This window comes from Pygocentrus nattereri, chromosome 5 (genome assembly GCF_015220715.1).
Source record: "Pygocentrus nattereri isolate fPygNat1 chromosome 5, fPygNat1.pri, whole genome shotgun sequence".
Classification (NCBI taxonomy): domain Eukaryota; kingdom Metazoa; phylum Chordata; class Actinopteri; order Characiformes; family Serrasalmidae; genus Pygocentrus; species Pygocentrus nattereri.
In genome coordinates this window covers 4,338,378-4,360,078 of record NC_051215.1, presented here as the reverse complement: position 1 = coordinate 4,360,078, position 21,701 = coordinate 4,338,378, and the positions used below count along the sequence as shown (strand labels likewise).

The following is a 21,701-nucleotide window of genomic DNA, read 5'->3' as shown; positions in this document are numbered from 1 at the left end:
TGTCTTTTCCATCAGTCATCGGTTTTAGCCTCTTGCTTTTTGAGTGTTTGTGGAAGCCGACAGATTATCCTTCATTTTGAGCTATGTGTGTGAGGACCAGAGAAATAGAGAGAAAAAGAGCGAGACAAAGAACAGAACAGAATCTATACTCACTGTTCACCTCATTAGATACAACTACTTATCACTGATAAATCGAGCAGCAACAGATGAGCTACAAGTTTGTAATTGTCCACTTATTCAGTGGACCCTACAGGATAGGTTTCTAATAAATTGGCCAGTGGGTGGAAGTACGAGGTAGATGTTTCTAATAAAGTGTCCAGTGAGTGGAAGCACAAGGCAGGTGTTTCTAATAAAGTGGCCAGTGAGTAGATGCACAAGGCAGGTGTTTCTAATAAAGTGGCCAGTGAGTAGATGCACAAGGCAGGTGTTTCTAATAAAGTGGCCAGTGAGTAGAAACACAAGGCAGGTGTTTCTAATAAAGTGGCCAGTGAGTGGAAACACAAGTCAGGTGTTTCTAATAAAGTGGCCAGTGAGTAGATGCACAAGGCAGGTGTTTCTGATAAAGTGGCCAGTGAGTAGAAACACAAGTCAGGTGTTTCTAATAAAGTGGCCAGTGAGTGGAAACACAAGTCAGGTGTTTCTAATAAAGTGGCCAGTGAGTAGAAACACAAGGCAGGTGTTTCTGATAAAGTGGCCAATGAGTGGAAACACAAGTCAGGTGTTTCTAATAAAGTGTCCAGTGAGTAGAAACACAAGTCAGGTGTTTCTAATAAAGTGTCCAGTGAGTAGAAACACAAGGTAGGTGTTTCTAATAAAGTGGCCAGTGTGTAGAAACACAAGGCAGGTGTTTCTAATAAAGTGGCCAGTGTGTAGGAACACAAGGCAGGTGTTTCTGATAAAGTGGCCAGTGTGTAGAAACACAAGGCAGGTGTTTCTAATAAAGTGTCCAGTGAGTAGAAACACAAGGCAGGTGTTTCTGATAAAGTGGCCAGTGAGTGCAGTATAACATGGAAAGAGTGGAAATGTTTTGGACAGGTTTGTTTGTCTGTGCCATGATGACATCACAGATAATGAATTTCTACTAATGTGATGTTTTTAAATGTACTTAAACCGGAATGTTTGACCCCATGGAGCAGAATGTCAGGACTGTGTGTGTATGTGTGTGTGTGTGTGTGTGTGTGTGTGTGTGTGTGTGTGTGTGTCATTGGAACAGAAAATTAAATAACGAAGAACTGTCACTCTGACCCAACCAATGACAACCTGGTCCACCTTGACATCAGAACATGTCCAGAGACGTCAGCACAGGGGTGTGCGTATATATACATATATATATAATGTGTGTGTGAGTCTGAGTATGTTAGCCTGTTTGTTGCTGTGTCTCTGCTTGTCCTCGGATCCACTTCCCTGCTGTATGTGAATTTCTTTCACTTTTACAGGGCTTAATGTAACAATATTGTCTTGCGTGCTGGGAAAATTCATCTGGTGTGAAAACATAAAAGATCACAGCTGCACGATCATAGATTTTTACTGATGTTGGCTATAAAGAAGTAGTCGGGTACTCGACCTGTCATCATTACCGTATTAAAAAACATGCAAGTTCTAGTCTGTGAAAAGTGCTTTGAGAGTTGCCAACAGGGACTGGTTCTAGCAACAGATGCTGTGGTTTGAGAAGTGAGAAGTGAGAAGTGAGGCAAGATTTTCTTATATTTCATTCTTATATTTCATTCTTCATTCAGCCTCAGGCAGTCCGCACACAGGACACTACACTGACTGATGTAAACTGCACGCTAAAATCACCACAGCTCTCAGAAGCTCTCCTCTCATGGAGAACCTAACTCTGGCTAGCTGTGCTTCTGTGCACTGGTTTTATCAGTCCAGACAAATGATTGTTTATCAAGCTACATTCTCGTGTCAAGCAGCTGCCTCTCTGCTTACAGTGAGCCTTTCAGGGTGAGTTATAGGCCGAGTCACTGAACCAGGAAACTTTCACACCATCATTTTCTCCTGAATCAAGAAACTGTAGGTAGCAAGTAAATGAAATATCCTTGTGCGTTTGCCAACTGCTGCAGTTCTGGAAACCTGCTCGATCTGTCTGGTGAGACTGTGTTTCAGTGCAGTCTCGGCCAGATTGCATTGGAATTGGTTTCAGCTTTCATTTTCACACAAAAACTACTATGTTCACTCTGTTTAGCAGAAAAACGGATTCCTGTTCTCTCCACACTGTTCACTGCAGTTTTGCACCCCTGCTGGGTTTCAGGCACTGTGCTCAAACAGTCGACTGCGGCTCACAGCGCCCACTAGTGTTTTTATTAGTCGACTAGCTGATTAGTCTATGCAAGCCCTACTGCTCCATTTCATTATAGACAAATTTAATAATTTGTTTTTTTTTTAGCCCAAAATTTCAGCCTTTTTCCTCTTTCAGCTGAAAAATGAAAAATGGCACTTTTGAGCATATCTGGCCGAAATCTTGTTGCATCCTTAGTTTATTATTAGTGACTGTAATGTGCAACACCATTGGTATTCGCTGGTATACGGATGTTCCTCTTTCTTTCTTCATCTTCTACCAAGTTTTTGTCCTCTAACTCCCACAGTTTTCATGTCCAATGTTTGGTCCAATGTCTGGTCAGATTGGGAGCAGTGCTCTTATATATATATATATATATATATATATATATATATATATATATATATATATATATATATATACAGTTTTCATACAATCATTGTTAAATTCTGTTTTTTTTCTCCATTGAAATTAATCAGGTGCAAAAGTTTGTGCACCCAACTTGTGTCATGTGGGGGACCCCAGCAACTATCTAGCAGCACCCTAGCAGCCTTTTGGGATATCACAGCAACCACTTATCAAGACCCTAAAATACCACAGAAACTCCTTTGCAACTGTGTAGAAACTGCTTCAACATTTCAGTCACTCTGCATTTTCTTCAGGAAATGCACCTTTCTAGTTATTATTATTATTAATATTATTATCGCCGTGTTTAAAGACAGCAGGTTCTTTAGATTAAAGAAATTGTTCTGTACAGCATCTTTTTTTGTAGTGTACAGAACCCTTTTTTTCTGACCCTTCACCTGTTGGAGCACCACTGGCAGCTCTCTGTGGAAGCAGAGGTGGACGATTGAGGCCTGTACTGTGTCCTTGATCCATGAGGAAAATAAAAGGCTTGATTAAGGCAGAGCTGGGTGGAGGTTTGAGGCTCATTTAAGCAGCTCTGTTTAAACTGTTATTGTCTGAAGTCCCTCTGCTGATTTTCATTGTGTTTGTCAAGGCGTCTCTCTCTCTCTCGCTCTCTCCCTCCCTCTCTCTCTCTCCCTCTCTCTCTCTCGCTCTCTCCCTTGCTCTCTCTCTCTCTCCCTTAGTGAAGTCCTTTTAGACCTCATTATCTGCTGTTTACACAGATCCTCCTGAGAGCGACCCAGTCTCTTCCTCAAGCTTCTCTGTAACACTTCCACTCTGGTCTATACTGGTTTGCTGTTAAGGCTCAACTCAAGTTTGCCCATTTTTCCCAGATACGGTCAAGCGGCCAAGACATGCCTGGTGTCTAAGGTTGGCTTCTTTAGTTTAGCGCTGGAGCTATAAGACTAATGTAGCTCTGACAGAATTCAGGCTTCACGATGGCTACCACTAATGTTTTCAAGCAGTGTGATGAAGCTTCGTCGTGTGTTTGTAGATAAGTGTGTTGGGCAGTGTCAGAAACCATTAAGTCTATTTGAGATTCCTGAACCACCACCCAGTTTGAGGAAAGTCTCGGTTAGCTGATCTACTCTTTCTCACTGGGAGGTCTTAAGGCTGTTGTACGTTAGCTGATCTGGGTTATCACCGCTCTCTTTTTTTGGGAATAGCTTTAGCTGTTGTGAGATTAATGTTAGCTGGATCAGCTGGAGAACTCCCCAGATAGCAAAAGCACAGTGGGGCCACTGTTGGCCTGCCGATGACAAAGCTGACACTGGCTTTTTGTGTGGGTGTCCCGCTGGTGTCACAGTCCGGTTTACTTATTTTTCCTTCTTTTCTTTCTGTCACTACTCTTTGTAAGTTAGTATAGTGAATCATATCACGGCGATATCACAAATGACCGGTTATCCAGCAGTAGCCAGTCCAGCAGTGTCAGCAATAACATTTTTAACAGAATCAATTTAGATTAGGCCTGATTTTTTAGATTCTGCCTTTATGTTTTTCTCTTAATTGTGTGTAATATTTGTCTTGTTTTATTCACCGAAAAATCTGTTTGAACAGACTGAAAATTACATTTCTTGGTTGACACAAATGACAACAAATGTGCAACTGCAGAACTTCAAAGCGACTCCCTTAGGACTCAATCTCCCAGAATCCCCTGGGAGATCACATGACGCCAGCCTCACTCTCGTACTCCAACCAGCGCTCCAGCTCCCCAGAGCACTGATTTGCATCATCTGTTCTTCTCTGATAGTTTATTTTAAAGCCCGGGCTCGTAGATAGTCTCGTTGTGAGGTATTGCTTCTTTCCACAGAGCGACCGAGTGGCACTTTCTGACTGTTTATTCCTGATTTGACCTGTTTTGCTGACCTGCCTTTTGCTTGGTCCCTTTTGCCTGGTTATGCTTTTGTGTATTGCATGTGACTTGACTACGATTGTGGATCCTGTTTTGACCAGTAAAGCACAAACACACACAGGACAATATGTTCAGAAAAGTTTTGTTCTTTTATTTTCAACCACTTGCGGTTAAACAGTACAGAAAATCTGCTCTGCCACTTTCCATACTTCCCATACTGTCACCAGCAAGGTGTTGAAATAAGTGAAAACATATGATGATGTTCACGATGCTGACTTTTACAGTGCTGTGTAGAGGAGGATCGTCCCATGAGTCTAAGAGTGACTTAAGAAATGAGGCAACCAGGCAGTTTTGTGCCAGATTGAAGCTGAAACATTGTCTCTCTCTCTCTCTCTCTCTCTCTCTCTCTCTCTCTCTCTCTCTGTCTCTATCTCTCTCTCCTCTCTTTTTTCTGTTTTTCTCTCTCTCTTTTTCTTCTCTCTCTCTTTCTCTCTCTCTCTCTCTCTCTGTCTCTATCTCTCTCTCCTCTCTTTTTTCTCTTTTTCTCTCTCTATCTCTCTCCTCTCTTTTTTCTCTTTTTCTCTCTCTCTCTCTCTCTCTCTCTCTCTCTCTCTCTCTCTCTCTCTCTCTCTCTCTCAGCAGTGTGCCATTGCTGACTCAGTCTGATAACAGGCTGTGATCTGAATCACTCTGCTCTCTTTTTCTCTCCATTTTGCCTCCTTCCTTTCTCCTCTTTTCACCCTGCCCCTTCATATTTCCTCCGTTTTATTCACTCTTTCTTGGTCATGAGTGATGATAAAGTGTTTGCAGAACTATTTTGGGGGAGGTTGCCATGGAGAAAAAGTGCACAGGGTACCGTGGTAACGCTTACAAGTTTTCTACAAAGGCCAATTTCACATAATTGAGCATTCCTTCAGATCAAATTAATACAAAAATGTCTCTGCTAGAATATTTCTCCTTAAAGACGTCGCCTCCCGTATGTCAAACACAACCCTGTGGGCCAGATCAGGCATGAAACACAATCCTAACCGGCCTGCGAAATAATTTACATTTTTTAGTAACATTCATTTCACAATGTGCTGCACTACAATCCCCAGCATGCACTGCAGTGTGTGGCTGCTCCCACTCCGCCAACAACAATCTATCTATTCATATCACCAAACACGCCAGTCACGTTTCAGCTGCAGTTCAACCAACATAAACATTTAGCTCAGCAGCTCAGAAACTGATCCCACGAATAAATGAACTACATAAAAACATGTCCGGTGTCAAATATATAAATACACTAATATACCAAAACTGCCAGTAATGGTAATTATCTTTGATATCATCACTGTCCAAAGGAAAACATGCACCTCCACAACGGTAACTTTCCCGGAGAAGGAAAAAACCTTAACTTTAATATAAGTCATTGTAAATATGTTTTATCCCAAGTGAATTTGCAGCATTTCTGTTGGTCTAATCATCATGAGTTTTTCACACAATGTGAAGGACAGCCGCCATGTTAAAATGATGTACACACACACACACACACACACACACACACACACACACACACACCTTCTATGCCGATTATCCTTCTGGAGCCCATCCCAGCAGTCACTAAGTGGAAGGCAGGATACACCCCGGACAGATCGCCAGTCTATCGCAGGGCAAACACACAGACAGACATGTACTGTACATTCACTCATACACACTCACACCTAGTGGCAATTCAGCACGTCCAGTCAGCCTGACTGCATGTCTTTGACTGTGGGAGGAAACCTCCTGGCTGTGAGGCCTGGGTTCAGTTCCCCGGCCGGGTGACCGGGGTCCTCTCTGTGTGGAGTTTGCATGTTCTCCCCGTGTCTGTGTGGGTTTCTTCCAGGTTCTCCGGTTTCCTCCCACAGTCCAAAGACAGGCAGTCAGGTCGATTGAGCACGCTAAATTGCCCCTGGGTGTGAGTGACTGTCTGTGTCTGTCTGTCTGCCCTGTGATGGACTGGAGACCTGTCCAGGGTGTATCCTGCCTTCCACCCGATGGCCGCTGGTGTTCGCACGTGCTGTAAAATATCACACTAACAGAGCAGACGTAAGGCCATGTCCCCAGTTAGTCGACTGCCACAGTGCCCTCTAGTGGACTGTTACTCCACTAGTCTATACTGCCTCCATTTTCTTTGTCTTTTCAGTGACCAATTATGTCTCTACATCCCTTCTCCAGCTCTTCTCTACGCCACCATCTTCGGTAACGTGACCACCATCTTCCAGCAGATGTACGCGAACACAAACCGCTACCACGAGATGCTGAACAACGTGAGGGACTTCCTGAAGCTCTACCAGGTGCCCAAGGGCCTGAGCGAGCGAGTGATGGACTATATCGTCTCCACCTGGTCCATGACCAAGGGCATCGACACTGAGAAGGTCAGAATAGTCTAGCTTCACTGGCAGGTAGAAACCAAGCTTGAGATTTTCGGTCATGAGACAGAATCGAATTAGAAAACTGCTCTTGAAATGAATGAAATGGTGAAAGAGAACATTTTAAACCAAGACACTAATCAGAAAGTCCTCAATTCATCACAGCTCAGATAAAAACGAAGGACAGAGCCAACGGTGAAACTGTAATACCTTGTTTTGCAAGCTATGGTCGCTACTCACAAGACAAGTGATCCCTGATTTCAAATGCTGGACGACCCTTCAGTTAATAGTCGTCCACTTTGTGTTATTGTAATTTATGTAATCACAGTTTTATTTTACTTTCAAATGGCTAATTTTCATTTCATTTTGCTTTTTGTGTTCGCCCAAAGAAGATCTGCCCCCAGAATATTTAGCATGATAAAGCTCAGTCCATCTGCATCAGCCGTCCAGACCTTTTAGAATTGTTTTTATTTCTGACGCACAAACCTTCAGACGTCCAGTCGGTCATATATATATATTTCAAGTTGTGAGGGACACACTGGAAATAGAATTACTGGTAATGCACAGACTACTCACCTGTTAAATGCCAAATGGTTTTTTCCTCAGACTACTGAGTTGATTCTGTTGATTTGTTGACTTGATTGCTTTTCTACCAAAAATCCTTCAAACGTGGATCAAGGTTTTAGCAGGAATTTGCGAGTAGCTTTAGTGTGTAGTTAGAATGGCAAAGGTTGTAAATCTAAAGTGCTGATCAGTGAATGAGTCAAAGCAAACCTTTCTACTTGTTCTTCAGCTGATACTGTTTGAAATCTGAATTTAGGTGGTCAAAAAGGCTTTTTTGAGCTAGTACCCTCTACATCGGCTCGTTAAAAGAGAACAAATACATCTGCAGACAAAGCAGTTCATGCTAGTTAAAAATTAGGCTTCACTTAATCCACTCAACTCACAACTGGACGTCTTTGCAGTCGCATGTTTTCAGCTTAATGCTTTAATCACCAGTGCAGGGCAAATAAATGGAATATCAAATTAGGCTCTGAGATGGGCAGCTTTTAAAGCTTGGCCTGATTGATCCCAAGCAATTACTTTCTAATGGGTTAACGTAGCATAACAATCATAAACCAAGAGGATTCACCAACAGAACCTGAAAGAAGCTACAGAGGAAGATGCTTTTCATGTTCTGAGACACATTAGCTGGATGCCTGTCCTTTAGACCCACAGTGTCGATGATTTATGGCCATCGTAAACATTGTATACATTTAAAAAACATAAAAATATACTTATTTATATTTATTAGTAGCGACTTGATTTGGATAAATCCAATAAATCCACATTTAATTGTATAAGACCTCTTAGATTTTTACACTAAATCTTATTAGGAGGCCGTGCTGATGTGCAGTAGTAACAGGAAACGCATCATCAGCCAGGAAATTGCTTCAGCTGGCGTGATGGACATGAAACGGCTTTTTTTTTTTTTTTACAGTCTCCGCCATCCTTTGTTATTTGGTGCGACTGCAATGCAACAGTGATGCGCAGTAACGTAATCTGTGTTTTTAATGTTTCTAACCAGATATTAATGTTTCATTTTGCTTATTTTGAGAGAAATTTTGTTGTCATGGTAACGGGTCATGGCAGGGATTTATTGTGAAGCTGTATGTAAAGTTGTATTCCATTAATATTCAAGGGGGGGTTGCTGGAGCCTATCCCAGCGGTCATCGGGCGGAAGGCAGGGTACACCCTGGACAGGTCGCCAGTCCATCGCAGGGCAGACAGACAGACCAGTTCAGTTACGAGTGGATAGAAATTCTAAAGCAGGGAATTTGAGCTGAAATCCGTAAAGTTCTGTTTATTTCTTTCACATTAGACTTTAAAGTTTACGTGTTTCCTGTAATGTGACTCAAATACTGTCTAATTCAGTTTGGACGACAGTAAGTGTTCATGTCATTTAATACGTTTACACCGTTCCTGTGCTCTGAATACAGAAGGTAATATTAACTCTTTAGAAATCCATGAATGTTGTAAAAGAATGGCCATAAATCCTGCAAGCACTTCTAATTTAAATGTTACTTAATTCATTCAGGTTTATTGAACATGATGGAGAAACAAACTATAATACCAATTTTTAAAAATTGGATTCATGCATTTAAATTGAAAATGTACATGTAATTAAAATACATAGGTTTTAACTTTTGGGCTTAAATATTTGTTTGAGTGTAGTCGTCGTCGTTGTTGTTGATGATAAAAGCATACTGTAATCATACATGAATTATTTCTCACTTATCGCTCATTAAAATGGAGAAACTTTGTGGAAGGTGCAGATTCTGAACTTTTTGTCCATGTCACAGTTGGTTTTGTGCGTAGAAGAGGAGATATTTTATTACATTTCGTCACTGTGTTGATATCACAGCAGTCAGAAGTGCAGACTCAAACCTGGCTGTCTAGAATGCAAATCGAATATTAGTGTCATTTATTATGCAACAAGTATTTCATTAAGCGTTAAGGTGGTCTTAGCCTCTGGCTTGGAACCCCCTGTAACCTTATAAATGACATTCATCCTGCTGTCCACAGGTTCTGTCTATCTGTCCCAAGGACATGCGTGCGGACATCTGCGTTCACCTGAACAGGAAGGTGTTCAACGAGCATCCCGCGTTCAGGCTGGCCAGCGACGGCTGCCTGCGCTCTTTAGCTGTGGAGTTTCAAACCATCCACTCGGCGCCTGGTGACCTCATATTCCATGCCGGGGAGAGCGTGGACACTCTCTGCTTCGTGGTGTCAGGGTCACTAGAGGTCATCCAGGATGATGAAGTCATTGCCATACTCGGTGAGTCTGGAACCAGATGCTGAATTAAAAAGCAAATAATGAAAAAATGCACAAACATGAAAACAACAATGAAGGTGCACAAGGTAAATCACAGGATAAATCACAGGATAAATCACAGGATAAATCTCAGGATAAATCACAGGATAAATCTCAGGATAAATCACAGGATAAGTCACAGGATAAAGGAACAGTTCTGCAAAAGAAGTGTATGCATTTCCAGCCTTACTCCAAGATATGTCTGAATCTTTAGTTTTTACATTGAAACTACAACACAAATATAGGCGTTTTATTTACTATCCAAAACCACCAGGGAACCTACACGTCTTCTGAGTTTTATATTTAGTATTGAAGATGGTAAAATAAATGATAAATCTGAAAAAATAAGCTTCCTTTGTGGCCTATTCTGCCTCACAGTGCACTGCATTTATCTGTCCACCAAGAAAGAATTATTACAAGAAAGAAGGATCAGAAAGATCAGAGCAAGGTCTAGAAATCTGATTTAGAAAGACAGCTGGATTTTAGCTCGGTAATCAGATTTCTCAGTGCCTTGAACTCTTACTCTGATTTCTTTAGCATGTCTCAAGTCTGTGCATGTGCAAAAACAGATGGCAGCGCTGGAAATAAGCAAGCAGCATCACCTCGAGTCACAGCGAAACACTTTTGGACTGATACTGAAATCAAACACATGCTTGGCAAAATGAAAGGTTGAAATATTCTTCATCGTCTAGATGATGTATGTTCATATTTTCAGGTAAAGTTTACGTCACGTCTTCTTCTGTGAGTTTATTGGCTGGTTGAAAAGCAGAAATCTGATTACTGTCTGACTCATGAAGATCCAGAGTTTCCCCATCATCTGATTACTGTCTGACTCATGTAGACCCAGAGTTTCCCCATCATCTGATTACTGTCTGACTCATGTAGACCCAGAGTTTCCCCATCATCTGATTACTGTCTGACTCATGTAGACCTGGAGTTTCCCCATTATCTGATTACTGTCTGACTCATGTAGACCCAGAGTTTCCCCATCATCTGATTACTGTCTGACTCATGTAGACCCAGAGTTTCCCCATCATCTGATTACTGTCTGACTCATGTAGATCCAGAGTTTCCCCATCATCTGATTACTGTCTGACTCATGTAGACCTGGAGTTTCCCCATCATCTGATTACTGTCTGACTCATGTAGACCCAGAGTTTCCCCATCATCTGATTACTGTCTGACTCATGTAGACCCAGAGTTTCCCCATCATCTGATTACTGTCTGACACATGTAGACCCAGAGTTTCCCCATCATCTGATTACTGTCTGACTCATGTAGACCTGGAGTTTCCCCATCATCTGATTACTGTCTGACTCATGTAGACCTGGAGTTTCCCATTATCTGATTACTGTCTGACTCATGTAGACCCAGAGTTTCCCCATCATCTGATTACTGTCTGACTCATGTAGACCCAGAGTTTCTCCATCATCTGATTACTGTCTGACTCATGTAGACCCAGAGTTTCCCCATCATCTGATTACTGTCTGACTCATATAGACCCAGAGTTTCCCCATCATCTGATTACTGTCTGACTCATGTAGACCCAGAGTTTCTCCATCATCTGATTACTGTCTGACTCATGTAGACCCAGAGTTTCCCCATCATCTGATTACTGTCTGACTCATATAGACCCGGAGTTTCCCCATCATCTGATTACTGTCTGACTCATGTAGACCCAGAGTTTCCCCATCATCTGATTACTGTCTGACTCATGTAGACCCAGAGTTTCCCCATTATCTGATTACTGTCAGATATCAGGTTTTCTGCCGTGATCAGATTATTAAGTGCATGTAAACGCACTCACTGTCTCAGGCATCAGGCAGTGAATTCCCTGTCTGTGAGGGAGCTTTTAGAGGTGGACGTCTGGTTCCTATCACCACCATTGTGAACAAGTCTGGCTTGATTTCACATCAAACCACTCTGGATTACTTCACATCTTAACCATTTTATTATGCAGAAATTTAGAAAAGTAGATGGAATTCCCCTTTAATTAATCTCTAATAGACTTTCTTATGTAGGCTCTGACACTGACACACTATTATCCGTAAAAATGAAAGCCTTAAGATGACAAATACTGTTTTAAGCTATTCAACACACTTTTTAAATGTTCTCCTATTAATATTACTTTGATTCCATTTCCATTAAAAACCACCACACTTCCAATCATAGGCGTCACTGAAATCCATACTGTAAATGGCATATGAGTCGTCATGGTGACAGAGTCATACGGAGCATTAATCAGTTCCTGCAGGAGCCGGTGGGCCGGGGCGGGGGGGGCAGATGGAGGCTAGCTCCTGTGGAGGTGATGGCGAGATGGAAAGCAGCAGAACAGCTCTGCAGGGAGCCACGCTGCGGGTGCTGGAATGGAGAAAAATCTGTCCGTTTGTCTCAGTCCTTTTGAGGCCGCCTTCAATTGTGCCTCATCTCCGCTCGCCAGGTTCCAGCCGGTGCACAGCCTGCCCGCCAATTTCTGAGCAACTCTAAGAGATTAACTTTTGGCAATTGACTGCAGAGGCTTGAAAAGATGCGGTTGATTAGCACAGTGGAGAGCTGGACTCTTTTAGAGGAGCTGGTGTAGCTGAGCCCCGCCCACAAACGCACTCTTCCATAGCAACTGTTGCAAAATTGGGCAGACTTTACAGAACAATGGCAAAAATGTAATCAGAAATTTAAACGATCAGCTCAGTTTTTTTTTGTGTGGTTGATACTCAAATAGTCTTTTTAAAGGGCCGTATGACGTTTCAAAGCCACACATGACCAAAACGAAGCCCCTGTCTACTCATTTTCATGATGTTCTTATGACGATTATCTTTAGTTTTTCTGATGTTTTTACATTGAACCAGCAGTGAACGTGAACCAGCAGTGAGCCTTTGGCTTTTTCTGTTTTTGCTGCTGTTTTCTTCAACTCCCTTTGAGTTGGCTGGGTCTGAATTTGGTGCAGGTTATATCAGATCTAGGTCAGCTCCCTGGTATTCATCTCCCTCACATAAAGTGACCGTTCTCCTGCTGAGTCCCAGGACAAACTTAACAGTGCTTATGTTGGTTTGTTATACCGTAATCTGGAGTGTAGCTAGACGCTGTTTCCTACTTATGTTAGCCACCTGTTGTCCTCTCTATCATCAAGGCTCACACTGGCTGTGTTTACACGCAAAGATTTTTGCCAATTTTCTTTAAAGCATTCCTGCATATATAATAATATCTTGTCATCAAATTGAGATGATAATAAAATATCTCCTCTTCTACAATCACAATACTTTCCACACTTATTCCAATGAGCTATGAGTGAAGTAATTCAGAAAAATGTAAGAAAAGGCTTTTTTAGATGGGTACACCATGGGGGCTTCGGAAGCTTGTATCACATCCATTCCCTGTTGCGTAGAAGTAGAGACAGGAGGGCTATTTCGGATCACTGGCCAGGTTGATGGGCGCCAGAGACTTGACAGGGTAGACGGAAGGAGGTTGTAATGTCATTGATCTTTGTTACTTCGAACCTCTAGGCCTACCTCAGATAGACTACCTGAAAGAGAACATGTCTTTCTCATTCTCAGTACTGTCAGTCCCGGGTTTACCAGTCTTCTCTCCACAGCACCGTCTCTCTCACACTGCCCATCAATAATCATAGTTTTTTAATGATTAACATCCCTAATCTATGATTCATGACTCATATTTTCTAATACACGCTGTTGATGAATGAAGGAAATTGAGGCAATTCGATTCTGTGGTTATTGTCTCAGGCTAATGTAAATCCCCTTTGAGGCACATTAATTTCCTCGTTCATCCTTGCTGTATGAAATCAGTAGAATCTCTCTGGATTTGCATGGAAATCTGGTTTGTCTGCTCCGAGGTTCCAGAGCTTTGCTGAGATTGATTCTTATGCCTCTCTGACTCGACGGGAGTAAACGCCGGCTCTCAAAGTTCTCAAAGTTTTCAAAGTCAAAGTAGTCGAGGCTTGTGAATGATTTTTCAGTGTAGGGTTCACAGCACTGCTCTGTTCCTGAACCTCTTATTCTCCAGGGTATATTTTGGTTTTTCCATTTATTTATTTATTTATTTGTAAAAGTCCCTCAGATTAACAGAAAATGTGTTTTATGATCTACACATACGTCACGATTGGCCCCTCCCAGTCCTGTCCATGTGTTCGTGTTTTCTGTTTTGGTTCTTAGTCCAGCCCCCTTGTTTAGCGACTCCAGCCCTGATTGTTTCCACCTGTTTTCCGCCTGTCCCTCATCTTTGATTTATCATTGGGTCTCACTCTCTCTCTTTCCCTCTCTCAGGTAAAGGGGACGTTTTTGGTGATGTGTTCTGGAAGGAGACGACGCTAGCTCATGCCTGCGCTAACGTCAGAGCACTAACCTACTGTGATCTCCACATCATTCGGAGAGAAGCTCTGCTGAAAGTGCTGGACTTCTACACGGCCTTTGCCAACTCCTTCTCGCGTAACCTCATCCTCACCTGCAACCTGCGCAAACGGGTAAAAACTTTTTTTTACTGATGTTTTATAAAACTTTCCATTTTAGCTTCATAGAGACAAACTTTCCAGCACTCACAGAAAACCATACTATTTACAGTTTGTGTCCAAAAGTATGCAGACACTTTTACTCATTTAATTCAGCTACTTTAAGGTGCAGCCATCACCAACATAGAGGTTACTGTACATAGTTTGGGTAATCCCAATAGAAAGTATTGACTAAAGCCCCCCCAGCATTGGGCTGTTGAGCAGAGGAACTGTGGTCTCTGGAGTAATGGAGCTCCATCCAGTACCTTTGAGATGTGTTTGGAGTGATCCAGAACTGACTACCCAACATCAGTACTTGACCTCACTAATGTTCAATCAAATCCTCACAGCAGTGTTCCAACATCTAGTGTAATTTTTGCATATTTGCCACACGTTTGTTTCAAATAATCAGGCAAAATGTAATATGAGATAAAGAAAACTGGAATATACACCACATACAGTTTTTTAATGATAATTGTTTATTGAAAGAAAAATTGATCAGGCACCATCTGGCCCTGTGTGAAAAATGATTGCCGCCTTACTCAGTTTACACAGTCAACCAGTTAACCCAATTTAGGTGATAATCGGGATAAATTAAACTGGAGCGCTGTGAAGCCAACACAGCATTCCAATAAGAACATCATACCAACAGTGAAACATGGTGGTGGTAGTGTGGTGGTGTGGTGATGCTTTACTGTTTCAGTGCTTGGATGACTTGCCATGATTGATGGAACCATGAATTCTGTCAGAAAAATGCTGTCGTTGTTGCAAAAGTTGGAACGACTGAATATTAAGCTTATGGGGGCAGATGTGTTTTTCCTTCGATAAATCACAGGATCATTTGAAAACTATATTTGCATGTTCTCCTTGTCATATATTACATTTTAGATGACCATTTAGTGTGTCAAACATGCAAAAGGTGAGGAAATGTTTTGAAAAAGGAAATGTTTATTCAAATCTGTGATGTCAGATGGACTAGCTCAGCAGGGGGGACCATCACAGTCACCACACCATTACGTTAGCAGTGATGACAGTTAACAAATTCCAGCAAAATCTGATTTGCAGTTAGTTTGGGGTCCAATCAAACAAGTTTGTTAAATACTGCATGTGTACTGGCTAAAATGTGAAATGGTCAGTTTCAGCCCCTGTCTTGGAGACGTTTGGTCACTACAGAAAGATAAATATAAAAAAACGTATAAACAAATATAAACGTTTGCCTCATTTAACCCTCCTAGTCCACTTTTGTCCATTTCCCACTGCACTTTTGGTGCTGGTGCTAGCGTAAATTTGGGATTTGAGGTGTTTTTCCCTGCAAGCCGATTGGATAAACGGTGTCTTTGTGCCTCAGAATCCCACTGAAGACTTTAACATAGTCAAAAACTCAGCAGCCCTGAGGGCTTCCCTTCTTTACAGCACTTTCAGTTCCTATTCAAATCAGCCCCAACAGGCAGGAATCTGATTGGGTCTCATCCCCTCAATGCACTAATCTTATTGGCCACAGTCTGGAGAATAAAGGGGTGTCACACCCGTCAGTGGGATTACGGGTAGAATGTGGGTCAGTAGTCACAGAGGCTGTTTAGCTGGAAGGGACGGATCCTCCAAACCCAATGAGTCAGTCCAAAAACACAATTCTGACCCCATTCTTGGTTTCCTCAATTCTTCTCTTTTCCCTTTTATGTTCTCTCCACTTTCCTTTCTTCTTTCATTCATTATTCCTCAACTTCTCTCTTTTAAGCCCCACTTAAAAATCAACAAACCACCAGCAAATGCCTCTGGATCTTGGTTAATGGTCCGATATGAATTTTGCGTGCAGGGCAACGCAGGGTGAACGAGTGTGCAACCTCTCAAGTTCTTTCTCTCCCTCTCTCTCTCTCTGTCTCTCTCTATCCATCTCTCTTTCTCTCTATGACAAATGGAGGCTGCATTTACACTTTTATCGGTTGGTCAGACCGAAAACCATTTTAGCACAAACAAAATCTTACATCAGCAGTGAAGCACATCTACTGCGCATTCACCTCGCTGGTGCAGCCCAACTGCCCAAAGTTTGGCCTGATAGACAAAGTTGGCCCAGGAGGAGGTTTGGTCCTGAAGTTGATACACGTCTGTAATTACATAGGCTGCACTTCTGTAATCCATCTGTAACATTTTCATGTTGCATATCACTGCTGTCAGAAGAAAACCTTGTATCTCCATTTTTTTTTCATTTTTCAGTTTTTGACATAGTTTGAAAATGCCTGTTGTCCTTTACATTGTGTGTAAAGTTCAAGAAGAATGGACCAGAAAAAATGGTTCCCAAAATGACTTGGGAAAACGTCTGGTTCCATTGACTTACATTAAAAATAAAGGAAGTTTTTTCCTTCTCCTGTAAAGTTATCATTTTGGAGATGTGAGGTTTTTCCTCCAACGGCAGCGATATGTTATTGTTATTAATTTAATGGCTTTTTAGATAAAATAAAATCAAGGACATTAATTAGGAGTTCCTGTGATGATCAGGAATTCCAGCTGATCCAAAAGGTATCCCAAAGGCTTCATACCACTGTACCTGACACTTAGCATTAGGCAAGGTGACCTCGGGCTGATGTGCAGCTGCTCCACAGATCCCCATTCTATTGATCAATGCTTTTCTGTGGAAATATTATACAAACTATGTGTGTGCAGTGATCAGCAGTTTGTGCACCTTAAAGTAGTCAGATTCACCCAATAGAATGGTGTCTCTGGACTATTAGAAATGGTGTGTAAGTGGGTTGGAGCTCAAAACGTGGTCAGTGAGTGCATGTACAGTCCACTGCTTTGTGGTTCATTCACTCTCCATTTTCTCCTGCTTTGACCTTCTCCATGCTAATGGAAAGTAAGGGCTCGGATTAAGTGGGCTAATGATTAAGTAAGCTACTGCAGATGGAGCGTTCTCTGTGAGTTCTCTGCGTGTCTCATGGTGTGTTGGGTTTTTAAGTAAGTGCTCTGCAGCACAATAAAAGATTTAGGGTTGGGGTGTGTCTGCTGAGAGATGCTTCCAGAAAAGGAGAGCAGGAGTGAAGATGTCACAAAGGAGGGAGCTTGTCCTCACCTAACTGCATTAGTGATGGCGCATTGCAAGGCGTTGTCATCCGACGGTATAGCCTTCTTTTTCTTCTTCTTCTTCTTCTTCTAGAACACTAGCAACATTTCTAGCATCTATATAGGATACCATAGTATCTGCCTAGCAAAATCCTAGCAACCACCTGGAATAACATACCAACCAATTGGGACACCATATCAACAACCTAGTATCCATCTAACAACACCCTAGAAACTACCTAGTAACACCAACCACCTAGGGCACCATAGCAATCACCTAGCAACTACCTAGAATACCATAGCAACCACCCAGAAACATCCTAGAAACCACTTGGGATACCATAGCAAACACCTTAGCAACATTCTAGCATCAATATAAAATACCAGAGTATCTGCCTAGCAAATTCTAGCAACCACCTGGGATAACATATTAACTAACTGGGACACCATAACAATCACCCATCCACACCCTAGCAACTACCTAGAACACCACCTAGTAACATCCTAGCAACTACTTGGAATACAATAGCAAACACCTTAGCAACACCCTAGCAACCACTGAGAATACCATAGCAACCATGCAGTAACATCCTAGCAACCACCTGGGATGACATAGCAAACACCTAACAGCGCCCTAGCAACCACCTAAGGTAAACATGGTAACCACCTAGTAAAATCCAATCAACCACCTAGGATACCAGTGCAAACACCTAGCAACACCCTAGCAACCTAATTGGATCCCATAACAATGACCTAGCAACACCCTAGCCACTACCTGGGATTCTGTAACAACCAAACTGGGAAATATTAGGCATATTGACTAGATTTAAGATCATTTCACTTCAAGATGGCATTTTTTGCAGTGCAGTGAACAGCAGGTCAGCTGTGTTCTCAGGAAACGTGCTGGAAGTCTGTTGTGGTTGAAGTTCACTGCATGCTGAAATCATCACGTGTGTCTCGGCAATGCTGAGCTATAGGTAATCTCTAATAGACTGGCCTGTGTGGTTTCTGAATCGGTCTGTCTATATATTCATTATATTAAATTCACTAAAGTCGGCTGTGTTTGAAATATCTACACTTTGTCCACTGTTTATAGACTGTCGTTGACCACAGCAGCTGTGTTGTCTGTATGTTTTGAGTCAGTAGGTTTGCTGTGTATTTGTGTTTGAGTGTAGGAGGGGAGCAGAAGGGGAAGCAGACTGTTGGGTCACAGACACACACACACACACACACACACACACACACACACACACACACACACACAAAGCTAATACATAAATGATGTGGCTCAGACGTGCTGGTGATGAAGTGTGAGGACGATGAGATGTTTTGGTGCATTTTTCTGATGATGTGTGAGGGTGTGTGTGGGTGTTAGTGTGTGCACATTTGTCTGTGTGTGTTTGTGTGTATGTATTTTGTGTTTGTATGCATGTTTGTGTATTTTTGTAGTTTTGTGTGTGTGTGTGTGTGTGTGTGTGTGTGTGTGTGTGTGTGTATGTGTGTGTAGAGACTCACACTCGTTTCCTTTCTGCTGCATGTGCTAAATTATAAATAAATCACCAAAAAGCTGTGGAAATTGTCCTTACACCAGCTCCACATTCACTGCTATATGACAGCTTTGAGATAAAGTGGTGGAGGGACACATGCAGGGTGTTCTAAAGCAAAACAGTCCCCAATTTATTTTTTCAGATTTTCCACTGTTTTACTATCATCATTCCTTTTAAAGCTCTGAAGACTCATGTAGGTTCACTGGTGTTTTTGGATAGTAAATAAAATGTCTATATTTGTCTTGTAGTCATGGTGACCCCTGGTTCCCATCACCACCACTGTAAAGCCATCTGAACCATTTCACACCAAATCACTGTGACTCTGTTTACATTGCTATGATTATATCATGAAGACATTTTTCAGGATTGTCCTTTAAATGAGAACAATGTTAGAGTCTTCTTATAAACACAGCGACATTTTAGCCACAAAATAGTTATGAGTGTTATATTATAGTTCTAATTGTTGCTCTGATGGCTGTGGCTTCACTGGTGAAAGCCATGAGGGTCATCTTCATGACTTGGGGACATCTGATGGTTTTGGGATCTCAGTCAATAAGACTAAAGAGGTGAAGAGTTTAAGACTTTTATATATATATATTCTTGTTATATATAACTTCTCAGTGTTTCTTTGAAAGTCTTTTTAAGGTTTTTTGTTGGTAAAGCTTCTGGTTGTAGAGCAAGAGAGGCTTGCTGAAGGAGAGAGAGGGAGGGAGAGAGAGAGGGAGGGAGAGAGAGAGGGAGAAGCTGATATAAAGAGACAGTTTGTGTCATGTCCAGAAGCCAGACACCATGTCAGACGAGTGGGCCGTGAGGACACTTTCCTTTCCCTCATCTCTCTCTCTCTCTCTCTCTCTCTCTCTCTCTCTCTCTCTCTCTCTCTCTCTCTCTCTAACATGTCTTTCTTTTCCTCAATCAATATTTATCACTTACATTGTATCTAATATAAAATTAAAAAATTCTCAGCACCAATACACTCTCTCTCTCTCTCTCTCTCTCTCTCTCTCTCTCTCTTTTCTCTCTTACTCTCACTCTCTGTCTCTCTCCTGTTCTGTCTCCTCTCTCTCTCCCTGTCACTTTGTTTCTCTCTCTCGCCGTGTAATGCTATTAGAAGCTCATGATGACAAACATTTTAAAGCGGTGGTCTTCATCTCATCTGGCTGAAGCTGAGGAATCCCCTGTGAGTCTGACTGAGAAAGAAAGTATCACTCAGACAGTCTGAGGGGAGAAGGTGAGCGCAACAGCGTAACAGCCTTTCTGTCCCAGACAGGCTAGAGTAAAATAGAGGAAGTAGTAAAGCAAAGAAGCACTGAACAAAGAAGACTGGATATTGGAAATATTCCCTCCGCCAAAAATTACTTTAAATATAGAGTCAGAAAACTGCGGCGGTATCAGATTCAGCTTTTTTCTATATTCACTAGATTAACCTGAATAGGGTTTTGTTCCAGTCAGTCTGGAAAGCATTTCACAGCCAGTGTTTTTTGCTGCATTATATTATGTTAAGAAATCTTAACAAATATGCTGCAGCTCAAATATTACTTCATACTGCTAAAGTAGTGTAGTGACCCTATACTGACTGGTACTGTCCTCTAGACGCTCTGACCTCTAGGAGGATCATGGAAGGTTCACTGTCTCTGGAAGAGGAGGTTGCGTATGTTGTTGGCGGGGAGTGGGTTTAGTTAGTGTGATTTGGTGAAGTGTGCAGTTCATGACCTCCCCTGCGAGTCTGGTGCTTTGTATGTACCTTTCCGGCCTGATGTTTAATAAAGCTCACTTCTTGTGGTGGAATCATGGCCTCTCCTGTGTCTTACTCTATAATGCAACATTGGTGTCAGAAGTGGGATAGTGCACACCAGTGGACTCCAGTGAGCAATGGTGCTTTCATGAACTCAAGAGCAGATGGCAAGAAAGTCAGAGCCCAGCCAAAGACCCTGATGATGGAGATAGCGTTGAGAGGTTTCACAGCAGGATGGTGACACCAAGCATGGAACAGGTGTACCGATATCCCCACAGTGACCAGGCATGCTTGCACATTTCAAGACAGGCACATCAAACAACTGTGAGTTGATCATTGTCAGCTCAAGTCAGTCACCATAAGCAGGGGTTGGTCCCTGGTATTTATGAGTAGCACTCATGCCAGCATTGATGCTCCAGTGGATGGTGGAGAGACGAAATGTCTGCTGGCTGGAGGAGCATTGCTACTGTTGGGACTTTATGCCACATACTGTGCAAAGTCGCTGCATACAGAAAGAGCCTCGGCAGCAAGGATGCAGCCCTGGTGGAGGACTGGGGGTGCTTGCTGCAGAGGAGTGTTGTTCCGTGTCAGGGAGAGGGTTAATCTTGTGGTCACCATGAGAGTGAAGTGTTTGGCAAGCCGTGACCTCCCTGGCGAGTTCAGTGCTTCTGTATGTTCTGTAAGTGCTGTTCTGCCCTGATCTTTAATAAGTTGCACTTCTCTTGGGGGAATCTGACCTCCCCTGTGTCTTACTGTACACTGACCCTACAGTAGTAACAGCTAACTGGAGCATGAAATGACCAGTGCTCATAGGAGTGATACAGTTATGGTGAAAAAAACATGCTGTTATCACAAATAACATGAGCACAGTGCCTTAGTTTGTGCTGTTGTTGTGGAAAACTTGGGTTAAATTGTAAGTGAAATTACTTTTCTACTTTAACCAAACATCAAAATTTGAAGGGCGACCTTCATTAGGTTTATCAGAACTCCTGTAATGTAACTTGTGAGATCTGCCTGGGGACCGATTTGTGTAATTTCCCAAATTACTGCAAATAGCCTGAACCCAAACCTCATTAAAA

The 21,701-nt window shown here is 42.2% G+C and overlaps 1 protein-coding gene across 1 annotated transcript in view; it reads left to right on the top strand.

The window, feature by feature from the left end:
* Positions 1 to 21,701, top strand: part of kcnh5b (potassium voltage-gated channel, subfamily H (eag-related), member 5b) — an 80,818-nt gene that overhangs the window by 45,030 nt on the left and 14,087 nt on the right. The window contains exons 8-10 of the mRNA XM_037538328.1: positions 6,744 to 6,943; positions 9,503 to 9,755; positions 14,069 to 14,265. Coding sequence (XP_037394225.1) covers positions 6,744 to 6,943; positions 9,503 to 9,755; positions 14,069 to 14,265 — 650 coding nt within the window. The remainder of the gene's footprint in view (positions 1 to 6,743; positions 6,944 to 9,502; positions 9,756 to 14,068; positions 14,266 to 21,701) is intronic.